Source organism: Carassius auratus, chromosome 4 (assembly GCF_003368295.1).
Source record: "Carassius auratus strain Wakin chromosome 4, ASM336829v1, whole genome shotgun sequence".
Classification (NCBI taxonomy): Eukaryota; Metazoa; Chordata; class Actinopteri; order Cypriniformes; family Cyprinidae; genus Carassius; species Carassius auratus.
The window spans coordinates 2,751,658-2,776,303 of NC_039246.1; the positions used below are offsets into that span (position 1 = coordinate 2,751,658).

At 46.7% G+C, this 24,646-nt stretch overlaps 3 protein-coding genes across 4 annotated transcripts in view; 2 read left to right on the forward strand and 1 right to left on the reverse strand.

Annotated features, from left to right (window-relative positions):
* The window catches only part of LOC113065872 (von Willebrand factor A domain-containing protein 7-like), a 38,690-nt gene extending 24,327 nt beyond the window's left edge, over positions 1-14,363 (forward strand). The window contains exons 14-16 of the mRNA XM_026237427.1: positions 32-300; positions 407-700; positions 13,227-14,363. Coding sequence (XP_026093212.1) covers positions 32-300; positions 407-700; positions 13,227-13,757 — 1,094 coding nt within the window. The 3' untranslated portion in view covers positions 13,758-14,363. The remainder of the gene's footprint in view (positions 1-31; positions 301-406; positions 701-13,226) is intronic.
* Positions 1-24,646, reverse strand: part of LOC113066531 (gastrula zinc finger protein XlCGF57.1-like) — a 1,043,158-nt gene that overhangs the window by 889,719 nt on the left and 128,793 nt on the right. The gene's annotated exons all lie outside the window — the stretch shown is intronic.
* On the forward strand, positions 15,432-23,412 carry ttll1 (tubulin tyrosine ligase-like family, member 1). 2 transcript variants are annotated; one of them, XM_026238351.1, is made up of 10 exons: positions 15,432-15,535; positions 16,105-16,236; positions 17,329-17,537; positions 17,613-17,793; positions 17,867-18,004; positions 18,507-18,615; positions 20,344-20,487; positions 20,656-20,742; positions 20,827-20,990; positions 21,130-23,412. In XM_026238351.1, exons 2-10 carry the CDS (start codon positions 16,124-16,126, stop codon positions 21,254-21,256), a joined length of 1,272 nt encoding a protein of 423 aa, XP_026094136.1. In that variant the 5' UTR covers positions 15,432-15,535; positions 16,105-16,123; the 3' UTR covers positions 21,257-23,412. The 2 variants fall into 2 exon arrangements, with proteins under 2 accessions (XP_026094136.1, XP_026094140.1); XM_026238355.1 differs by having other exon boundaries at positions 15,470-15,539.

A 24,646-nucleotide genomic window follows, 5' to 3' on the forward strand; every position in this document is an offset into this window, starting at 1 on the left:
CACTCTCTGTATTGTTCTTTCCCTTCTACAGACCGTAATGTTACACTGTTGCTCACCATCATGGGTGGGGACACTGTTAGCCCAACAGAGGTGGCTCTTGTGAAATCATCAGATTCCCAGAGTATTAATGGAACTCTAGAAAAGCTTGCAGATGGGAAATTCTTAGTCACAATGAACAGTGTCCCAGCAGGAGAATTTGTTGTCCGTGTGATAGGGGAGAGGAGTTCTTCACGTGCATCAAATGGTCGCTTTCAGAGGCAGTCCATCACTCAACAAAGAGCTTCAAGTCTGGTTATTACTGTAAGATCAGGCTTTTTAACATGAGTCAACAAATACACATTTACCACCTTTTAATGGGATGCATTTTTCCATACTCATACTATTCTTCCTCTGTTTATACACTTAGGCTTGGACAGATGAGGTGTGGGAGCCTGGGAAGACCCTGAGCATCCCTTTCACAGTGGTGAACAATAGCTCTGATGTTCTCTTGAATATTAATGCCAGGAATGACCGTGGATTTGCCACAGTATTTCCCAGCAGCTTGTACGTTGGAAGTGGGAATGGTGGAAATAGCGCAGTAAATATCACTGCACCCCCAAACACTCCTTCAGGCACTCAAGTGACTCTCACCATTGAGGCAGAAACATCAGGAAAGAGTGATTTCAACTATGCTGTTCTTAAGCTTACAGTTGTTTCTCCGGTAACTATCTATCTAAACTATCTATCTTTTTATGAATCATGTTTTTTAAAACAAGTGCTCACAAATATATATATATATATATATATATATATATATAGAGAGAGAGAGAGAGAGAGAGAGAGAGAGATATACATACAGTAGGTTGACAACCTAAATGGGTAACACCGCCGCCGCAGTGCTGCGGCATTAACTGCAAATCAGTCGCGTGTTAAAATCATTCGCGAAACTACCGCCAGGTGGCACAAAGGGACGGATAGCGAAATGAATGTAATAGTAAAATTAGATAAAAGGAGGAAGTAAAACAACATACACGATAACTATAAAGATAACGTTATTAGCGTCCACACCAGCGAACGATATCGTCTGTTTATTCTGAGCGCACGTGTGTCTGCTGCTTTAAATCCTTGAGCTCCTTATAGCAGGATGGATTCTGATTGTATATGAGATATATATATATATATACGCGAGCACAGATGGAGGAGACAGATATCTCCGCTTATCTGCAAAGCAAGGGTAAACAAATAACTGCTTGAATAGTACAGCATTTTCTTCAGTCAAACACTATGTCTGTAAAGGCTATTGTTTGTGTGTGCTTGAAGACTGGAGAAGTGTCGTGTAGAAAGAGGACCAGAGAGAGCAAATATAAGCAACCGGCGGATTGAGTACGGTGGACAGCTCCGCAACCTCACAGTAGAGAGGGAGAGATCAGCAGGTCAGGAGACGAGCAGCGGCTAAACTTCCAGGCTCACACTCACAGCACCCCGAACAAACAGGACTAAGACTGGGACAAAACGACAGGGAATAAGACATACCAGTTAAGCATATTTAGGGGAATAATCTGGCAAGGCAGGTAGGGAGGAAAGGGAAAGTAGGAGTGTTAATCAGAGGAGAAGAGGAAACAGGTGCGGGAAGCCAAGCGCGAAGAGTAGCGCAATGAGGAGCAGCTGAAGGAGATTAACGAGAGAAGAAAGATTAGTGCAAAGAGAAGAGAAGAAAAAGCATCAGAGAGGGGAGGGGAAAAGGGGAAAGGGAACCAGGATCATGACAGTGCCCCCGCCTCAACGAGCGCCTCCTGGCGCTCCCAAGGGGGAAGCCTGGCGGGAGCGGAGGAAATCATCAATAAGCGAACGGTCCAGAACGTCCCGGGAGGGGATCCAACTTCTCTCCTCGGGACCATAACCCTCCCAGTCCACTAGGTACTGTCGACCCCGCCCCCGGCGGCGGACGTCCAATAATCTACGAACCCTGTAGACAGGGGATCCCTCAACCTGAACGGGGGGGGTGGAAGACCGTGGTGGGGCGCGGATAACCGGTTTAATGCAAGACACATGAAAAACAGGATGGACACGACGGAGATTGGGAGGGAGTTGGAGGCGGACCGCGACAGGACTAATAATCTTAGAAACTCGAAACGGCCCAACGAAACGAGGGGTCAATTTGCGTGAGATCGACTGGAGGGGCAGGTTAAGAGTAGACAGCCAAACCCTTTGACCGCAAATATATCTAGGGCTCTTGACTCGGCGGCGATTAGCGATACGTAGGGTCCGGTCTCTAAAACGGCAAAGAGCGGATCTGACCCTCCTCCAGGTACGCTTACAGCGCTGAACGAACGCCTGAGCCGACGGGACGTTGGACTCCGAGTCCTTGCACGAGAACAGGGGTGGCTGATAACCGAGACTAGCTTGAAAAGGGGATAGCCCAGTGGCCGAGGACGGGAGCGAATTATGAGCATATTCAGCCCAAGGGAGCTGTTCAGACCATGATGCTGGGTTGCGAAACGCAAGACTACGTAATATGCGGCCGATGGTCTGATTGGCTCGTTCGGCCTGACCATTAGTCTGAGGATGGAAACCGGACGAGAGGCTAGCGGATGCACCGATTAAACGGCAGAACTCCTTCCAGAACTGCGAAGCGAATTGTGGACCTCTATCAGAGACGACATCAGAAGGTAGACCATGTAGCTTAAAAACATTCTCAACGACAGTCTGGGCGGTCTCCTTGGCGGAGGGGAGTTTGGGTAGAGGAATAAAATGCGCTGCTTTAGAGAAGCGGTCGATGACAGTGAGGATAACGGTATTTCCAGCCGACGGGGGAAGACCCGAAATGAAATCAAGGGCGATATGGGACCACGGGCGTGAGGGAATGGGGAGGGGTCTAAGAAGGCCGGCCGGAGGGGAGTTACCAGATTTCGTCTGTGCGCACACCGCGCAGGCGGCTACAAAACTACGAGTGTCCCGTTCGCGGGAGGGCCACCAGAACCGTTGGCCTATGGAAGCCAGGGTGCCCCTAACGCCGGGATGGGCAGCTAATTTGGACGTATGAGCCCACTGGAGGACAGCCGGACGGACGGATGCAGGGACGAAAAGAAGATTAGAGGGGCATCGACGGGGAGTGGCGGAGTGAGAAAGAGCTCGTTTGACTAGTCTCTCGATTCCCCAGATGGCCGCACCAATCACACGCCCCTCGGGGATAACGGGAACGCGTGACTCGGAGCACTCTGAGGAATCGAAGAGGCGGGACAGAGCATCAGGCTTGACGTTCTTCGAGCCGGGTCGGTAGGAAATAGAAAAGTCGAAACAGGTGAAAAATAATGCCCAACGAGCCTGACGGGCACTCATCCTCCTCGCAGAACGAATATATTCGAGATTCCTGTGATCCGTCCATACCAAGAAAGGAACGCAGGAACCTTCTAGCCACTGACGCCATTCACTTAGCGCGAGGCGGATAGCGAGTAGTTCACGATTACCCATGTCGTAATTACGCTCGGAGGGAGTTAGTCGGTGCGAGAAAAAAGCGCAGGGGTGGATCTGACCATCGGAGGCAGACCGCTGGGAGAGTATAGCTCCAACGCCTGCTTCGGACGCGTCAACCTCGACTATGAACTGTTTGGAGGGGTCAGGGGTCATTAGGATGGGAGCGGACGTGAAAAGGGTCTTCAGGCGGTCAAAAGCGCGCTGGGCGGACTCGGTCCATTCAAAACTGGACTTGACAGAGGTAAGGGCGGTTAGGGGCGCTGCGACCTGACTGTAGTTGCAAATGAAGCGGCGGTAAAAATTGGCGAACCCCAAGAAACGCTGCAAGGCGACGCGAGAATCAGGAACTGGCCAGTCAATAACCGCCTTAACCTTAGCGGGGTCCATGCTAATGCCCTCCCCTGAAATGACCGATCCCAAAAAGGTGACCGAGCGCGCGTGAAAGCAGCATTTCTCCTCCTTGACGAACAGCCTATTCTCGAGAAGCCTTTGAAGAACGCGGCGAACCTGCTGGACGTGCACCTGGAGGGAGGGCGAGAAGATAAGAATGTCATCTAGATAGACGAAAACAAATATATTTAGCATGTCTCTAAGAACATCATTTACCAACGCCTGAAAAACCGCGGGGGCGTTTACAAGGCCGAACGGGAGAACGCGATACTCAAAGTGCCCAAGGGGCGTGTTAAACGCGGTCTTCCATTCATCCCCCTCCTTTATGCGAATTAAGTGATAGGCGTTGCGAAGGTCCAACTTCGTGAAGAATTTGGCGCCCTGCAAGACCTCAAAGGCCGATGACATGAGGGGTAATGGATAACGGTTCTTAATAGTTATCTCGTTAAGGCCCCGATAGTCTATACAGGGGCGCAAGGAACCATCCTTCTTCTTAACGAAGAAGAACCCGGCGCCCGCGGGAGAGGATGAGGGAACTATGGTACCTGCGTCCAGGGACTCCGATAGATATTTTTCAAGAGCTTCGCGTTCTAGCCTCGACAGGGAATACAGTCTACCACGAGGTGGCGTAGTGCCCGGGAGAAGGTCGATGCTACAGTCATAGGGGCGGTGAGGGGGGAGAGAAGCGGCCCGCGAACGACTGAAAACCATCCGCAGATCGTGATACTCCTCCGGCACCCCAGACAAATCCCCTGGATCTTCCTGAAACACAGAGACAGAGGACACAGGAGGAATAGCAGAGGTTAAACAGTTGACATGACAAGACACATTCCAAGAGAGGATGGTACCCCTTATCCAGTTAATCTGGGGATTATGAAGTACTAGCCAGGGATGCCCTAAAACTACTGGGAAATAAGGAGAATGAAAAGTTAAAAAAGATATGGTCTCACGGTGGTTACCGGAGATAGTGAGTGTTAAGGGTGGAGTCTCATGGTTAACCCTCGGGAGAGAGCTTCCATCTAGAGCAAATAGGGGAGAGGGTGCATCTAACTCCATCAGGGGAATACCTTGCGCACGAGCCCATGACTCATCCACGAAATTGCCCTCGGCCCCGGAGTCAATCAGAGCCCTGCAGGAGGCAGAGGAGCCAGGCCAGCGAAGATGGATCGAGAAGGTGGTGCAGGAGTTAGGAGGAGAGACTAGAGTGGTTGCGCTCGCCAGAAGCCCTCCCCTCACTGACGAGCTCTGTCTTTTAACGGGCACACGGCGACAAAATGCGCAGGTGAAGCGCAATACATGCAGAGTCGATTGACCACTCTTCGTTCTCGCTCTGCAGCGGAAATGCGGATGCCGCCCAGTTGCATGGCCTCAGGTTCAGAGGAGGGAAGTGCCAGGGGATCGGCGGGCGGAGGAGCCAGTAGGGCGGACTCCAGACCCCGAGCGCGGCGGCGCTGGTCAAAACGCTTCTCGATGCATAAGGCCAAGTCGATCAGTGCATCCAGGCGAGTAGGGACCTCCCTGGACAATATCTCATCCCTTATACCCCCGTGGAGCCCCTCCAGAAAACGAGCGAGCAGCGCCGGTTCATTCCAGCCACAGGAGGTTGCCAGAGTGCGGAACTCGATAGAAAAGTCTGTAACTGAGCGCTTACCCTGGCGCAGAGAAGACAAGAGGCGGGAGGCCTCCTCCCCGTAGACAGACCGGTTGAAGACACGGATCATCTCCTCCTTGAAGAGGGAAAAACGCTCAACACACACAGCCCTTGACTCCCAGACTGCCGTTCCCCACTGGCGAGCCCGTCCGGAGAGGAGAGAGATAACGTAGGCGATCCTGGCCCTGTCCCCAGAATAGGTTGACGGCTGGAGGGAAAACACAACCTCGCATTGGATTAAAAATGAACGGCACTGGGTGGGCTCACCGGAATAGCACGGCGGGTTGTTAATGCGAGGCTCCGTGGAGTGAACGGATCCGGACAGGGCTGGCGGATTGAGACTACACTGGTGGAGTTGTCTAGCCAGATCCGTCACCTGAGCCGCCAGCGTCTCCACGGCCTGTCTGGCGGCCGATAATTCCTCCTCGTGTTTACCCAGCATAACTCCCTGGATCTCGACGGCCGTCTGTATCGGATGCTCTCCTGCTGGGTCCATAGTGGCCAGATTATTCTGTCGTGTAGAAAGAGGACCAGAGAGAGCAATTCGCGGAGCAAATATTGTCTTTAATGATCAAACACAGGAGCTTCAGAATATTAGGGAATGCAAACAGAAAAAAAGCCCAAAGGGCAAAACTGGAACCAAAACTCGTCCTTGTTCAAAAGGAGAAAGCAAAAGCCACCGGCCGCCCCGGCGGATTGAGTACGGTGGACAGCTCCGCAACCTCACAGTAGAGAGGGAGAGATCAGCAGGTCAGGAGACGAGCAGCGGCTAAACTTCCAGGCTCACACTCACAGCACCCCGAACAAACAGGACTAAGACTGGGACAAAACGACAGGGAATAAGACATACCAGTTAAGCGTATTTAGGGGAATAATCTGGCAAGGCAGGTAGGGAGGAAAGGGAAAGTAGGAGTGTTAATCAGAGGAGAAGAGGAAACAGGTGCGGGAAGCCAAGCGCGAAGAGTAGCGCAATGAGGAGCAGCTGAAGGAGATTAACGAGAGAAGAAAGATTAGTGCAAAGAGAAGAGAAGAAAAAGCATCAGAGAGGGGAGGGGAAAAGGGGAAAGGGAACCAGGATCATGACAGTGCCCCCGCCTCAACGAGCGCCTCCTGGCGCTCCCAAGGGGGAAGCCTGGCGGGAGCGGAGGAAATCATCAATAAGCGAACGGTCCAGAACGTCCCGGGAGGGGATCCAACTTCTCTCCTCGGGACCATAACCCTCCCAGTCCACTAGGTACTGTCGACCCCGCCCCCGGCGGCGGACGTCCAATAATCTACGAACCCTGTAGACAGGGGATCCCTCAACCTGAACGGGGGGGGTGGAAGACCGGGGTGGGGCGCGGATAACCGGTTTAATGCAAGACACATGAAAAACAGGATGGACACGACGGAGATTGGGAGGGAGTTGGAGGCGGACCGCGACAGGACTAATAATCTTAGAAACTCGAAACGGCCCAACGAAACGAGGGGTCAATTTGCGTGAGATCGACTGGAGGGGCAGGTTAAGAGTAGACAGCCAAACCCTTTGACCGCAAATATATCTAGGGCTCTTGACTCGGCGGCGATTAGCGATACGTAGGGTCCGGTCTCTAAAACGGCAAAGAGCGGATCTGACCCTCCTCCAGGTACGCTTACAGCGCTGAACGAACGCCTGAGCCGACGGGACGTTGGACTCCGAGTCCTTGCACGAGAACAGGGGTGGCTGATAACCGAGACTAGCTTGAAAAGGGGATAGCCCAGTGGCCGAGGACGGGAGCGAATTATGAGCATATTCAGCCCAAGGGAGCTGTTCAGACCATGATGCTGGGTTGCGAAACGCAAGACTACGTAATATGCGGCCGATGGTCTGATTGGCTCGTTCGGCCTGACCATTAGTCTGAGGATGGAAACCGGACGAGAGGCTAGCGGATGCACCGATTAAACGGCAGAACTCCTTCCAGAACTGCGAAGCGAATTGTGGACCTCTATCAGAGACGACATCAGAAGGTAGACCATGTAGCTTAAAAACATTCTCAACGACAGTCTGGGCGGTCTCCTTGGCGGAGGGGAGTTTGGGTAGAGGAATAAAATGCGCTGCTTTAGAGAAGCGGTCGATGACAGTGAGGATAACGGTATTTCCAGCCGACGGGGGAAGACCCGAAATGAAATCAAGGGCGATATGGGACCACGGGCGTGAGGGAATGGGGAGGGGTCTAAGAAGGCCGGCCGGAGGGGAGTTACCAGATTTCGTCTGTGCGCACACCGCGCAGGCGGCTACAAAACTACGAGTGTCCCGTTCGCGGGAGGGCCACCAGAACCGTTGGCCTATGGAAGCCAGGGTGCCCCTAACGCCGGGATGGGCAGCTAATTTGGACGTATGAGCCCACTGGAGGACAGCCGGACGGACGGATGCAGGGACGAAAAGAAGATTAGAGGGGCATCGACGGGGAGTGGCGGAGTGAGAAAGAGCTCGTTTGACTAGTCTCTCGATTCCCCAGATGGCCGCACCAATCACACGCCCCTCGGGGATAACGGGAACGCGTGACTCGGAGCACTCTGAGGAATCGAAGAGGCGGGACAGAGCATCAGGCTTGACGTTCTTCGAGCCGGGTCGGTAGGAAATAGAAAAGTCGAAACGGGTGAAAAATAATGCCCAACGAGCCTGACGGGCACTCATCCTCCTCGCAGAACGAATATATTCGAGATTCCTGTGATCCGTCCATACCAAGAAAGGAACGCAGGAACCTTCTAGCCACTGACGCCATTCACTTAGCGCGAGGCGGATAGCGAGTAGTTCACGATTACCCATGTCGTAATTACGCTCGGAGGGAGTTAGTCGGTGCGAGAAAAAAGCGCAGGGGTGGATCTGACCATCGGAGGCAGACCGCTGGGAGAGTATAGCTCCAACGCCTGCTTCGGACGCGTCAACCTCGACTATGAACTGTTTGGAGGGGTCAGGGGTCATTAGGATGGGAGCGGACGTGAAAAGGGTCTTCAGGCGGTCAAAAGCGCGCTGGGCGGACTCGGTCCATTCAAAACTGGACTTGACAGAGGTAAGGGCGGTTAGGGGCGCTGCGACCTGACTGTAGTTGCAAATGAAGCGGCGGTAAAAATTGGCGAACCCCAAGAAACGCTGCAAGGCGACGCGAGAATCAGGAACTGGCCAGTCAATAACCGCCTTAACCTTAGCGGGGTCCATGCTAATGCCCTCCCCTGAAATGACCGATCCCAAAAAGGTGACCGAGCGCGCGTGAAAGCAGCATTTCTCCTCCTTGACGAACAGCCTATTCTCGAGAAGCCTTTGAAGAACGCGGCGAACCTGCTGGACGTGCACCTGGAGGGAGGGCGAGAAGATAAGAATGTCATCTAGATAGACGAAAACAAATATATTTAGCATGTCTCTAAGAACATCATTTACCAACGCCTGAAAAACCGCGGGGGCGTTTACAAGGCCGAACGGGAGAACGCGATACTCAAAGTGCCCAAGGGGCGTGTTAAACGCGGTCTTCCATTCATCCCCCTCCTTTATGCGAATTAAGTGATAGGCGTTGCGAAGGTCCAACTTCGTGAAGAATTTGGCGCCCTGCAAGACCTCAAAGGCCGATGACATGAGGGGTAATGGATAACGGTTCTTAATAGTTATCTCGTTAAGGCCCCGATAGTCTATACAGGGGCGCAAGGAACCATCCTTCTTCTTAACGAAGAAGAACCCGGCGCCCGCGGGAGAGGATGAGGGAACTATGGTACCTGCGTCCAGGGACTCCGATAGATATTTTTCAAGAGCTTCGCGTTCTAGCCTCGACAGGGAATACAGTCTACCACGAGGTGGCGTAGTGCCCGGGAGAAGGTCGATGCTACAGTCATAGGGGCGGTGAGGGGGGAGAGAAGCGGCCCGCGAACGACTGAAAACCATCCGCAGATCGTGATACTCCTCCGGCACCCCAGACAAATCCCCTGGATCTTCCTGAAACACAGAGACAGAGGACACAGGAGGAATAGCAGAGGTTAAACAGTTGACATGACAAGACACATTCCAAGAGAGGATGGTACCCCTTATCCAGTTAATCTGGGGATTATGAAGTACTAGCCAGGGATGCCCTAAAACTACTGGGAAATAAGGAGAATGAAAAGTTAAAAAGGATATGGTCTCACGGTGGTTACCGGAGATAGTGAGTGTTAAGGGTGGAGTCTCATGGTTAACCCTCGGGAGAGAGCTTCCATCTAGAGCAAATAGGGGAGAGGGTGCATCTAACTCCATCAGGGGAATACCTTGCGCACGAGCCCATGACTCATCCACGAAATTGCCCTCGGCCCCGGAGTCAATCAGAGCCCTGCAGGAGGCAGAGGAGCCAGGCCAGCGAAGATGGATCGAGAAGGTGGTGCAGGAGTTAGGAGGAGAGACTAGAGTGGTTGCGCTCGCCAGAAGCCCTCCCCTCACTGACGAGCTCTGTCTTTTAACGGGCACACGGCGACAAAATGCGCAGGTGAAGCGCAATACATGCAGAGTCGATTGACCACTCTTCGTTCTCGCTCTGCAGCGGAAATGCGGATGCCGCCCAGTTGCATGGCCTCAGGTTCAGAGGAGGGAAGTGCCAGGGGATCGGCGGGCGGAGGAGCCAGTAGGGCGGACTCCAGACCCCGAGCGCGGCGGCGCTGGTCAAAACGCTTCTCGATGCGTAAGGCCAAGTCGATCAGTGCATCCAGGCGAGTAGGGACCTCCCTGGACAATATCTCATCCCTTATACCCCCGTGGAGCCCCTCCAGAAAACGAGCGAGCAGCGCCGGTTCATTCCAGCCACAGGAGGTTGCCAGAGTGCGGAACTCGATAGAAAAGTCTGTAACTGAGCGCTTACCCTGGCGCAGAGAAGACAAGAGGCGGGAGGCCTCCTCCCCGTAGACAGACCGGTCGAAGACACGGATCATCTCCTCCTTGAAGAGGGAAAAACGCTCGACACACACAGCCCTTGACTCCCAGACTGCCGTTCCCCACTGGCGAGCCCGTCCGGAGAGGAGAGAGATAACGTAGGCGATCCTGGCCCTGTCCCCAGAATAGGTTGACGGCTGGAGGGAAAACACAACCTCGCATTGGATTAAAAATGAACGGCACTGGGTGGGCTCACCGGAATAGCACGGCGGGTTGTTAATGCGAGGCTCCGTGGAGTGAACGGATCCGGACAGGGCTGGCGGATTGAGACTACACTGGTGGAGTTGTCTAGCCAGATCCGTCACCTGAGCCGCCAGCGTCTCCACGGCCTGTCTGGCGGCCGATAATTCCTCCTCGTGTTTACCCAGCATAACTCCCTGGATCTCGACGGCCGTCTGTATCGGATGCTCTCCTGCTGGGTCCATAGTGGCCAGATTATTCTGTCGTGTAGAAAGAGGACCAGAGAGAGCAATTCGCGGAGCAAATATTGTCTTTAATGATCAAACACAGGAGCTTCAGAATATTAGGGAATGCAAACAGAAAAAAAGCCCAAAGGGCAAAACTGGAACCAAAACTCGTCCTTGTTCAAAAGGAGAAAGCAAAAGCCACCGGCCGCCCCGGTGGATTGAGTACGGTGGACAGCTCCGCAACCTCACAGTAGAGAGGGAGAGATCAGCAGGTCAGGAGACGAGCAGCGGCTAAACTTCCAGGCTCACACTCACAGCACCCCGAACAAACAGGACTAAGACTGGGACAAAACGACAGGGAATAAGACATACCAGTTAAGCGTATTTAGGGGAATAATCTGGCAAGGCAGGTAGGGAGGAAAGGGAAAGTAGGAGTGTTAATCAGAGGAGAAGAGGAAACAGGTGCGGGAAGCCAAGCGCGAAGAGTAGCGCAATGAGGAGCAGCTGAAGGAGATTAACGAGAGAAGAAAGATTAGTGCAAAGAGAAGAGAAGAAAAAGCATCAGAGAGGGGAGGGGAAAAGGGGAAAGGGAACCAGGATCATGACAAGAAGTAGGTTTTTTGCCATCTAGCCAAAATACTTATGCACGTTTTAAATATCCCGTGCATAAGCGCTTTATCATTTAAATCATGAGATTTTGGTCAAGTGTATTAAACAGAAAAAAAACCTATAAGCGCCCATATAGCAACAATAAACGTTATATAACCCGTAAAAGTTGATGATGGCATGTAATGCTCTGCACTTTCCTCAGATGCGGACAAAACTCAGATCTCCTCATTCGGTGGCCAAAGACCTTGTTAACTCCATTTGAGCTTGTTTTTCATGTAGCCTAATGTTAAATGCACATGTCTAATACAACACCAACACTGATGATGCAGTGTTGTTTAATTATTGATTTTTCCGCCTTTTCTTTTTTCCCCCCTGTATTTTAGTAGAGTGTGCCATGAAACTGTTGTATTTGTCAAAAACCCAACAGACATCATATTTTTTTTTTTTATTTGGTTGCTTAAATGAAAAATAACTTGTATATTATACTCGCAAGCTTTGGATGTGAGGGCACATAGCTACTGTAATACAGCATGTGAGTACCAAACGGCTTAAAATACTTAAAAGGTGTGTAAATTATACATTTCTGTGACAATGCACCAATTACCCGATTAGTCAAGTGACATTTCTGTCAGCTGTCCCGATCGAAATGCGAGTGAGTCTGGGGAGTCTTATCTCAGCGTGCAGCGCAGGTCGCTGTACAAACAAGATGCGCTGATGAGAAGCGTGCTCCGAGAGAGTTTATGGATTCAAAGGCTGGTGTCGAATGACTGATTTAATCTAATAGTTATTCAAACCTAAGCTATATTGAATAAATTTCCCTCATTATAAACTTGAAAGCTGCGAGAATGATTAAACCCATGCAATATAGGTACACATAGGCCCCCACAGAAATTTAGGACCTGATTAAATATAACTCTATTACACAGAGATTTCAAAAAAATAAAATTCCACAACTTTTTCAAAAAGTTTTTAGTCCTGGAAATAGTTGTTTTTTTATTGCATGGCATTTCCATGTTATTCATGACCTTACAGACTAAATGCAACTGATACACGCTCTTTATCACTTAAACTGGTCCACTAATGTGATATCACATGCCAGATCCGTTACCACGCTTTGTTCCGGGACCTCGCAGTTTACAAATGAAGCACTGACAAAACCCATTAAAAAACACACGCCAGGTCTACACCGGACACAAGTGGCGCGATCCAGCAAAATGTGATGGATACACTGGACACGATCCCCATTGATGCTCGTTCTGTTTATAGTAAATGCTGAAAATAATATTAATTAAGATTAATAAATGCTGTATAATTATTTTTCATTCTTAGTTCATGTTAACTAAAGTAATTAACATATATTAACTAATGAAACCTTTTTTTGAAACGAAATGTATTTTTAAGTAATGTTGAACCAGAAAAATGTGACATTGAGTGTAACAGGGACATGAATATATATATATATATATATATATATATATATATATATATATATATATATAATCCATTATTTAAATGTACTATTTATTCCTGACAGTTGGCGGTCAAGAAGATTAATGTAAATAAATAAAAATATATTATTACTTTTATTCAGCAAAGACACATTCAGTTGAATAAAAGTAACAAATAATCTTTAAAAAAAAAGTATATATATATATATATATATATATATATATATATATATATATATATATATATATATTCCCCAGACTTTTAAATGATAGTATACAAATATATGACCTGGTTATCTTTGACATACTGTATATTTTTGTCATATTTTAATATCTGAAATCACCCCCTCCCCCTCCCCCCCAAGATTACAGACTTCACTTCTCCAGTCTGTGAGATCGTTAGCGTAAATGCTAACTGCTCAGGTAACTGTAGCCTGTCATCCTGGGAGCTCTCAGCCAACCTCACGGATGGAAATGGGACAGGTATCATGTCCCTGGTTCTGCGTCAGGGCCTTGGATCCCTCAACACTACAACCGTAATCGGAGGAGAAGGTGTAAACGTCACTCTAGCGTCCTACAGTGCCTCTTGTTGTTCTGAAGTCATGGAACTGGTTGCTGTAGATGGAGCTGGCAATGTTGGCACATGCTTAAAGTCAATAACATCTGCTGTTACCACCACATCCAACAGTTTCATGTCTACCACTTCTACAACAAACAGCCAGACTACAGCTACAGCTACAACTACAGCTACGACAACAGTAACGACAAAAATAACGATGACTTCCACTCCCTCCACTAATGCCACATCCGACAGTGATGGATGCCCTTCTGATCCACCTAGCAGTTTTTGGCTTAGTCTGGGAGCCTTTCTGCTTGTCCATGTGTTATGCTTCTAACCTTTTTATACTACATGCCTTCACATTTATATTTCACTTTTGCAGTTGATTCCTGTGTTGATTAATAAAAGTATATTAAAACTTGATTTTTTAACATATATAAATTAGATAATCAGTTTCGGATCTGATTTGACCTGGGCTGCATTTCCCAAAAGCATCATAAGCCTGAGTTGATTTTAGCTCCTTTGGTGACAATTGAATTGACTTTGATTTAATAATTTTTTTTTATTTTATTATTTGAACAGACAAATGGTGATAGTAATATAGCTTAAACTGACCATTTTAAATCAGAAAAATCAAAAGTCTGTACACATCATACTATATTATACTATACTATGTCATACTTTACACAGAATGGCTGGCTTTATGTAAAGAGGCAGTTTCTTGTGATTCATAGATTAATCAGTTTTTCTTTTAACATGTATGACGATTATATTAACACTTAAAATTGCTTTATGGGTTGAGCATTAATGTTTTTGCTGAACATAAAACACATGGGTATAACTTTAATAATGCTTAAGAATACAGTCCCTAATGAACAGGTGCATCTCAATAAATGAGAAAAGTTCATTTCTGTAATTTACCTCAAATTGTGAAACTCGTGTATTAAATAAATTCAATGCACACAGATTGAAGTAGTTTAAGTCTTTGGATCTTTAAATTGTGGTTATTTTGACTCTGTTTGAATATGTTTTGGGTATAATTTGTCACAGTACTTTATTTTGCGATCATAGTTTCCTGCACCCACTAGTAAATACCTTTCTGGTTTGACTGTATATCCTTTGGTTATTTCATATTACAAGTTCTTGTTGATTTCTTTGCTAGTGTTTTTGCTCTATGGTTCATCATCTGTAATTTAATCACATTATGAGCTGCTCCATTGGAGCGACTTGTAATGACGCACTTTGCTGTAATAATGCAGGGAACCACTCGTTATAAATCTGTGGTATTTTTCACAAACACTTACTTTTTTTAAATTTTTTTATCTGAAACAAAAGCCAATCATATAATGCAGAAACTCTCAAGCAAGCAAAACATGCTCAGCTCGTGGATGTGAGGGACACTATTATTAACTTTCTGCCGAGCGCATTACACACAGGACGAATAAGCGCTATAAATCTACTTTTACTCATAGTATTTCTCATAGTATTTAATAAATGCTCAGTTTGGTTAGTTAGCTCTCACGCGCAGTCTCAGAGGTGGTCCAAGGGAACCACGTTAACTGATCAAATCTGATATAACGTACCTGATTTAAATTATTAGAAATTTAACACGATAAACTACTTTATACAGTATTGATTTTCTAATTCTTTACACTTTAACCGTAGTAAAGTTAATTCGTTTGTTTGACTGCCTGCCGTTTCTTCCAATGATTTGGGCATCCTGAGATAACTACAGAAGCTTCAGTCTGGATCCAGTCCTTAGGAAGAAGCTTCTGTGTTTAAATAAAGATACTGTAATGACACCGGGCACAAATCAATTCATTTATTAATTAAATCATACAAAACGTGACTGAACACGTGTTAACTTAGACATAAAGAAACCACACGAGCAGAAATATCAGTATCAGTTCGCTGACCCTCGTCACACACACTCGCTGCTGTCATGAATATGAATACAGTAGAATAGATCCGTGTCTCAGAGTCACCAGCAGGCGGCGTGTTCGCGGTCAGCGTCTCCGGAAGTGACGCGGCGGAAGTGAAGCGCGTTGCTGTGGGCGGCGGCCGTTGCTGTTGTTGTGATGCGGTCAGATCTTGAGAATAAATGAAGCTGTGATCGTGAGTACAGATGTTCAGTTTGACTTCTGAAGACGGTGATTGTGTGCTGTATAGTCCGTGTTTATTCAGTGTTTTTATCACATCTGAACACACATGAACCAATCTCTACTGTAGCATTACACGGCGTTTAACTAACGTTACAAGATAAAGCTGACTGTAATCAGTCACATCTCAATATTCTCTCACACACACACAGGTTTAATCGAGTGCTTAAAACTGCTCTGCATTATCACGAGACTGCAGTGTTTCAGGACTCAATAACTGTGTTATTTCTGAAGCTCAGCTGTTAACTGTCCAAGACCTGATCTCGTAGCTATTAAACTCTAATAATCTCGTTATGATGAAGATGTCAAAGTAGACAGAGGAGCTAAAGTCTGACCACTGATGTAATCTTGATTCAAGTGATGAAGGATTGTGACAGTAATCAGTGCTGAGCTCTACTGTAAGAATAACTGCTCAAAACATCTGAGAGTTAGGAAATAATCTGATGCATTCAGTTACATTAATTATAAAAATAGTTACACTACTTTCAAATAGTGATGTGTCTGAATGTGTTGTGTGTCTCTCAGGTGTGTGTGTGTGTGTGTGATGGCGGGGAAGGTGAAGTGGGTGACGGACATCGAGAAGTCAGTACTGATCAATAACTTTGAGAAGAGAGGATGGATCCAGGTGACGGACAGCGACGACTGGAACTTCTACTGGCAAGACTTGACTTCATCTGTTCACACTGACACACACACACACACACACACACAGTGATGATATAACAGACCAGGGTTATTACAAACGAGTGTCTGCTGATCACAGAAGAAGACGTTCTGGTCAGTGTTAACCGAACAGATGAAGTGAGCTCTGTAGTGAGGAGATAATAACAGTATGAGAGTCACTGTCAGCTGTTTGATGAACCGTATTCTCCAGAATGACGTCTTTCGTGCTCGGCAGAATCACCATGTTTGTGAAATGAAATGTGAAATGAAAATGAATTCAAACCAGTGTTATTTTAGTATCGTAGAGATATTATCATAGTTTTTGGTATTTAGGAGCCAGACACTGAAGGCTCTTCTTCTTGTTCCTCTCTTGGAGTCTGTGGCAGTCCACAGAAGAGTTTGTGGGAAGGTTATTAAATTTGGCACAAGGACAGAGGACAGTCTCAACATTAATCAGAGCCAGTTTGGTGTCTCTACCTCAATCCTCTAGCGCCACCAACAGCTCACATCTTCACTCATGTTTATAATAATAACCTCTGAACCTTAAGGGGTAGAAATGAAATGTTTGATTCTGATTCCTCATGACAAATTCACCGCGCTCTGATGAAAAACCTGACCTTAGATGTTGGAGAAATAAGGTATGGGTAAACAAGATTAAAATAAAATGTGTTTCTAGTAAAATGGAGAAAGTTCTTCCTATTTCCACCAAATTGGCTCAGATCATATTCAGATTGTGTTGAAGTTACTAAAAGATTTTCAAGAAATCAAAAACATAAAGTGCATCAACAAATGTGATGACTCAATTTGAAATGTGTATTAAAATACTGAAATAATTTCAGTCCCTAAATCAGCGGTGTGGTTTCGAGCAGACGCCCCCTGCTGGTCACGAGATGTAGTAAATGTACACAGATCTCACAGCTTTCAACACCTTGGCATATTGACTAGTCAAAATCAATTAGTTCAAATGACTCTTTGTAGTTGGTGTGATGCTCCTGTATTTCCTCCCATGATTGCAGTAGTTAGCAGTAGTTGTTGACCCTGGTTTGACGGAGCTGTTGACAGTCGTGTGTTCCCGGCGTCTGACAGGATGAGCATCCAGACCATCCGTAGCGTGTTCAGCGTGGACACCGGCTACCGTCTGTCCGACGACCAGATGGTCAATCACTTCCCCAACCACTACGAGCTGACCAGGAAGGACCTGATGATCAAGAACATCAAGCGCTACAGGAAGGAGCTGGAGAAGGAGGCCAGTCCTCTAGCGGAGAAGGACGAGAACGGGAAGCACCTGTACCTGGGTAAAGCTGGCCGCTGCTTCTGTCTGTGTGTGTGGACTCTGAGTGTGCTGCGACTGACGCTCTGACCCCGCGCAGATTTCGTCCCGGTGACGTTCATGCTGCCGGCCGACTATAACCTGTTCGTGGAGGAGTTTCGCAAGAGTCCGTCCAGCACGTGGATCATGAAGCCGTGTGGGAAGGCGCAGGGCAAGGGCATCTTCCTGATCAACAAGCTGTCTCAGATCAAGAAGTGGTCTCGTGACAGCCGCACCTCCACGTGAGCGGACCTCCTGAGCTTCGATCCGCTGGGATCAGATGTGCTGTGTGTCTGAGACGCTGTGCTTTCACAGGTTTGTGGCGGCCAACAGCGGGAAGGAGGCCTACGTCATCTCCCTGTACATCGACAACCCGCTGCTGATCGGAGGGAAGAAGTTCGACCTGCGGCTCTACGTGCTGGTCACCAGCTACAGGCCGCTGAAGTGCTACATGTGAGTACCTCCATCACCGCCCGCAGACGGGCCTTTCTCAGATGATTTCAGTGCTTTCAGACTGACACACTGTGCACTAACTGTGTAAATCTGAGGGAAACCTTCATTGGTTACAGTGAGTGGACTGTTTGAATGGGGAATGGCTGTAATGATGCTTTAAGATACGCTTGATAATTCACAGACTTCTGACTGCACTTTACGAGCATGGTGGGTCAATTTCACTTGATAGTGTTTGTTTATCATTTAATAGAATATAAATATTTAGAATTATAATACCAAGCCATGAATATTTTTGTAATTCTGCAATCACACAAACACAAGTTATCTCAGCTAGCTTGTAGAGGAATCACATGTGTATCAGTATATTTGATTCGTGCGTTAGGTCTTAAAGTGACAGCAGTATAATAAACCTGCTGCTGTCCGTGTCATTAATAAAGGAACAAATCAAGAGTGAAGTCCTGGTGGGACTCTTTGGAATAACTGATTCACTTTGTGTTGTCAGGTACAAACTGGGATTCTGCCGTTTCTGCACGGTCAAATACACCCCGAGCACCAGCGAGCTGGACAACATGTTTGTGCACCTCACCAACGTGGCCATCCAGAAGCACGGCGTAAGTTAGTGTGCATCAAACCTGCAGTGTATGGACAGAAGCATTGGGACACCTGATCATTACACCAGCACCACACAAGATGCTCCGCTGTGAGTGGAGCTGAGAACTGACTGCTGCTGGGAGTATGATCAAAATCAGCAGCTGTTCAAGAGCTAGTGAGAGGAGACGGAGCAGGACTTACCTGCTCTTACTGTGTCCACTGACAGATCTTTTCTCCTGAGTTTAGAGAGTGGTCCGCAGGTTTTACTCCATCTCTGCTCTTACAGAAGATGAAGTCTACATCTCCTACAAGCTATTTCTCCTGCACGTCTGCCATCACTCACACACCCTCAACACATCTCATCTCACAGGCATTTCCCATCACATCCAAGCATCATGGGGTACACCAACCCTTCAGAAAACATACACCTACTCCTTTCATCACAAAATCACCTGAACGTGTTGTGTTCAACCAAGGGTCCTCCTTGTGCAAGACCTGTGTGTCCCTTTGGATTAAAGCTTCTGCTGAATCAATAAACGTTTAATGCCTTTGCGTTCTAAACACAGTGATATTCTTATGGAGTTGCCTTTTGAAGCCACAACAGCTTCTGCTCTTCTGGGAGTGTTTCTGTTGAACTCTTGTGCATTTATCCAGAAGAGTATTTGTGAGGTCAGACACTGATGATGGACTAGAAGAACTGGCTCACAATCTCCATTCCAGTTCATCCCAGAGGGTTTGGATGTGTTCCTCCACACCAAACTCATCCAGTCGAGTCATGGTGGACTTTACTTTGTGCACTGGGGCACAGTCATGCTGTAATAGAAAAAGAGTCTTCCCCAAACTGATCACACAAATCTGGAAGCATAGCATTGTCCATTGAGTCTTGGTATGATAAAGGTTAAATATTTTCCTTCACTGGAGACAAGGGGTTAAACCCAAACCCTGATAACCAGCTCCATGTTGTGCCTGCTCCAGCAAACTCTTTAGTCGACACACATCATTCAGGCAGGCCACGTTCTCCTGGCATCTACCAAACCCAGACTCATCCCAGACTGGTGTCACTGGTCTCCCCAGAGCGGGTTTCTGCTGCTCCAGAGTCAGGGTCAGGGTGCTCTCCTCTCCACGCTTGGCACTCTACTGCTGATGTGAGTGCAAACACGTCCATGAAGCTCCAGCGGCACAGTTTCTGTGCTGATATATTCATGCCAGTGGACATTTGGATCTCCTCGGCTCGGGCATCAGCAGAGCATTGGTGACTTACACACCAAGGGTAGTCGTGGCCTCATGGTCAGAGAATCTGACTGAGAAACCCAAAGGTTGCTGGTTTGAGTCTTGGTGTGGGCAGAGATTGACGGTGGGGGGGTGAATGACCACTATAATACCACTTCAGCAGAACATGTCTCAGGGATGAAGCGACACACAGATGTTGTCCTGTCACAGTACCAAGCTTGACCTCTCTGAGCTCTGAGAGCAACCCATGTTTCCACAGATGAGTGTAGATGCAGGCTGCAATGCTGTGGCTTGTTTTGAACACTTGTGGCGACGGGTCTGAATGAAACTCCTGAGTTCAGTCATTCAGAGGTGGGTCCCAATACTTTTGTCCATAAAGTGTATTTGTGTGATTGTGGGTCATCAAATGCTGCCGGATCTGAACATTTCTCTGAGGTTTTGTATTTAAAGAATGACATTCAGACATTGGTGTGTGTGTGTGTGTGTGTGTGTGTGTGTGTGTGTGTGTGTGAGTGCAGGATGACTATAATCATGTCCACGGTGGGAAGTGGACGGTCAGTAACCTGCGCCTGTATCTGGAGAGCACCAGAGGACGGGACGTCACCAATCATCTGTTTGATCAGATCCACTGGATCATCGTCCAGTCCCTCAAAGCTGTGGCCGTACGTCAACATCTCAAGGAAACACCAGTCACACTGCATGGACAATACTAGAGAAGCACACACAGTGACCTAGCAAACAGCCTTTCTTACGCTCTGACACACACACGTTCACAGTAAGAGCAGATCATCATAATAAAGTACTGAATGCACTGATCTTGTTCACTGCAGCCCGTCATGAACAACGACAAGCACTGCTTCGAGTGTTACGGTTACGACATCATCATCGACGACAAACTCAAGCCGTGGCTGATCGAGGTCGAACACACTTCACTCTTACTTCAGCACTTCAGTGTCTCAGTTAGATATCCACTTTTCACTTTTGTGGTGTGTGTGTCTCAGGTGAACGCGTCTCCGTCGCTCACCTCCAGCACGGCTAATGACCGCATCCTGAAGTACAACCTGATCAACGACACGCTGAACATCGTCACACCAAACGCTGAGATCCCAGACTGCCGCTGGAACCGCAGTCTGCCCAAAGAGGCTCTGGGACACTACCAAGTGCTGTGAGTTACTAATATCTAATTGCCGTTATTATTAATATTTATTCATATAAATCAGTTAGGAAATATCAGTGTAATACTGCTGAACTGTGTTTAAGCTGATGATTGTACTGCAGTGTAATGATGTTTTATCTGCTCACAGTTACGATGAGGAGCAGGCTCTGAGCGAGAGCGCTGAACGAGACCTCAGGAGCCGCTCGGGTCAGCTGCTGGGGTCAAAGGGCAGCAGGTCGAGCAGCGTCAGGCCCTTCCCGGCCACCTGGAAGTGAAACCACATCTGGAGAACTGAGCGATGAGGACGTGTCCTGCATGATACGGACGAGTCTGCATGAGTGTACATCTGAAGAACACACAGACTGATCATCCACACACACGTGTGTGTGTGTGTGTTTATATATTTAACTGACTGATCACAGATGGATTTGAGCTTATTAACTCAGTCTGGACTGTTCAAGCTCAAGTCTCAATGTGTTAGATCAGTTTGCAGAAGAAACCTTCACAGCTATCAGTACAATACACTGTTTTTTAGGGCTGCCCCTTGTTTGACCAAAATTATTTTAGTCGCTTAATCACAACGTTTATTTTTAAATCCACAGGAAGTGGACAGATAGTTAATGGCTGGTCTTTGTGGTAATACAGTACATCCATATATGCTCACCTAACATTCATCGACCTCAAATATGGCTTATCATCTGAAATATGTCTAGCAGCAGCTTTACATGGCTGTTTGTGTGAACGTTATCCCAGAGAAATGTGCGCTGTTCGAGTGTGTGTGTGGAGTGTGAAAGCTGAACAGTAGCTCTCTCACTGCAGGAGTGATCACTTACTCTAAAAAGTCATTTCTACTCCTACAGATAAGAGTCATGCTTCTTTCATGCAACTCTGCTTATTTGTGTGTATTCACAATAACAACATTTCACTTTTGTAAAATGAAAGAATCAGGATGCGCTTTCTGCCGTCTCGGTTTCCGTGAACTTGAGCATGAAACTCTGTGTATACTTGCCATACAGACATGAAAATATATATCTATAGAGAGTAAAATGTCTGCTTTCCAGTGAACCAATTCAAATGGAAAACAAATATTCTTAGATTATGTAATCCATATCAAATGTGCATACAATTTCTAAAACTCAAAACAAAGAAAGCACTAGTTTATCAATGCATTATTAAAATGTTAATGCAGCCTCCTAACTGTTTTCTCTGACACATTCATAATTATTATTTCTGCCGGTGGCAAGTTTTATGCATGCGCTTGAGACCTTGTTAGGCTGTGTAGATAATTAAAGGCTCATTATTAAGATTTAAATGTTTTTTTAATAAATGTGTGATTAGTTGAATAATGCTTAAAATTAATGACTACCAGACGACCAGAAAAATCTTTAGTCGAGGGCAGCCCTAATATTCTTATATAGCGCATTTGTAAAAAACTTTAGTTGACCAAAGTGCTGTACAGAGTATACAAAAGAAAACAGAATTATAAACAATACAATACAAACTGTAAAATGGGTGAAGTTCATCAAAACAGAAGTCAAGAAGTATTGAATGCCAAAAAATTGTTTTAAGAGTAGGCTTAAAAATAGCTAAAGTTAAAGCAGTGAAAACAGCACCAGACCAAGCACCGAGCCCTGGGGAACACCAGACTTTAAATACTTTTCAGATAAGGATTGGTGTCCAATACTAACAACAAATTGAATTGATAATCAAATAAGCCTGAAGTTGATTTAGAACCACTTTCTCTAAAAGTTTGGAAAGAAAAGACAAATTTGAAATAGGAAGAAAGTCAGCCAGCACTGTGGCCAGTTTCAAGTCTCCAGGTACAGTCCCAGTATAAAGACAGTTGTTAATAGCAGACATGTTGGACAGTCTCAATAATTTGTATTGAGGAATGATTTATATTGAGGGACTTATAAAGAGGAAGTCTTTTGAAAGTGGCTTGGAGTCACAGCACACGTGAATATTCAAATCAGAATTGAGGACAATTTCCCTCATAAATTAATAAAGCAGATCCTTATTTGCATGAGTGGGTCTATTGTAAATACTACCAGATTGTTTAAAGAAAGTTAAAACAACTGAACTGATAGTATGTGGAGCCATCTGTCTGTTATATCGGTCATGATCTCTGTGTGTATGATTTGCATTTGCACCAACGGACACAGTCCAGTGAACCAAAACCGCTTCAGACGGGTGTTCCCCTGAACACTCCCTAAATCTTCATCTAGTGTTTTCTCTAGAAGGTCACCTGTTTTCTCTGAGCATCCTCTAAATCTTCATGTGCTGACAGACAGGGCATCTTAAGATATGCAGAGGTCCCAGGCTACAGCCTTACGTCCTTATTTATGTTGAGTTTAGATTTGTTTCTTGTTGATATGCCAGTTAACATTTACAACACTTACACATAATATGTGAATAAAAATGAATATGGAAATTGATTGTCCTCATTTTTAAGTCGCTTTGGATTAACAATATGCAGATTCTTTTGGAGCAGGATTATAGTGGTTACATGTTATTACAGGCATTATACAGAGGTTTTATGATAATGTATGATTTAAACACCATTAATAACAAATAATATTCATTATTCAGCATCAGCACAACCAAACCATGAGGGTGGTTCAGTGTGGAAGGTGTGTGCTTCGAGCCCCAGCAGGGACAGGGGTCTCCTGTGATCTGGAGCAGAGCGGTCTGGGTGTGGAAGGAAAGTCTTCACGGGGAAGAGGGATCACAGCCGTGTATAGGGAGGGGCGGGCTCCTGGTCGTGAGCTGTGATTGGTCTGCCCCACGGACAGCCGCGCTGTGATTGGTGAGAGGTTTACCACAGTGAGACGCTGAGAGATTGTGAGAAAGATAACTGCTTTTCTTACTGTTTGAGACTCAAGTGGCTTCATAAACTGAAAAAAATGCAGCTGCATTTTCTATAGTGCAGGAGGTTGTGTGTGTGAGCATGTTTTTGTATCATATCAGGACACAACTCTGTATAATGACATGGGTATGACACAGGTATTACAAGGAGAGGGTGACTTATGAGGACATAACCCATGTCCCCATTTTTCAAAACGCTTATAAATCATACAGAACGAGTTTTTTGAGAAAGTGTGTCTGTCTGTCTGTCTGTGTGTGTGTGTGTGTGTGTGTGAGAGAGAGAGAGAGAGAGAGCGCAGGTGCTGTCAGTGGATTCACACACTGCTGATGAAACACGAGCTCAGCTCTATTTCAGGACTGAAGGGAGAAACTCCCGAGATAGCTTGTATGAGACACACATGTGCGGTCTGTGCAGCTGCACACACACGTGTAGAGTATGAGGAGAAGATCATGTGTCTCACACACACACACAGGGGTATTCTACAGTCTGGACACAGCACAGGAGTCAACGGGGCATGTCGTCACACCATCTTTACATCAGTATTCATCAGGATTGCTGTGTTCATTTGATATGAGGAGTCATGTCCTCCAAAACTAATATGTAATAACTCATCTCTGTGATATCTGTTGAGTAGCACATGAACACAACCAACCCTATATTTTGGAAGAACATGCCCCTTTATTTATTAATTTATTTCTGAGCAATGATGGTAGAAACTGACTTTAACAATAAATCTGAGAAATGTTGACCTGTAACTAGCTGCAATATATATACACCCCATACACCCGAAATGGTTAAT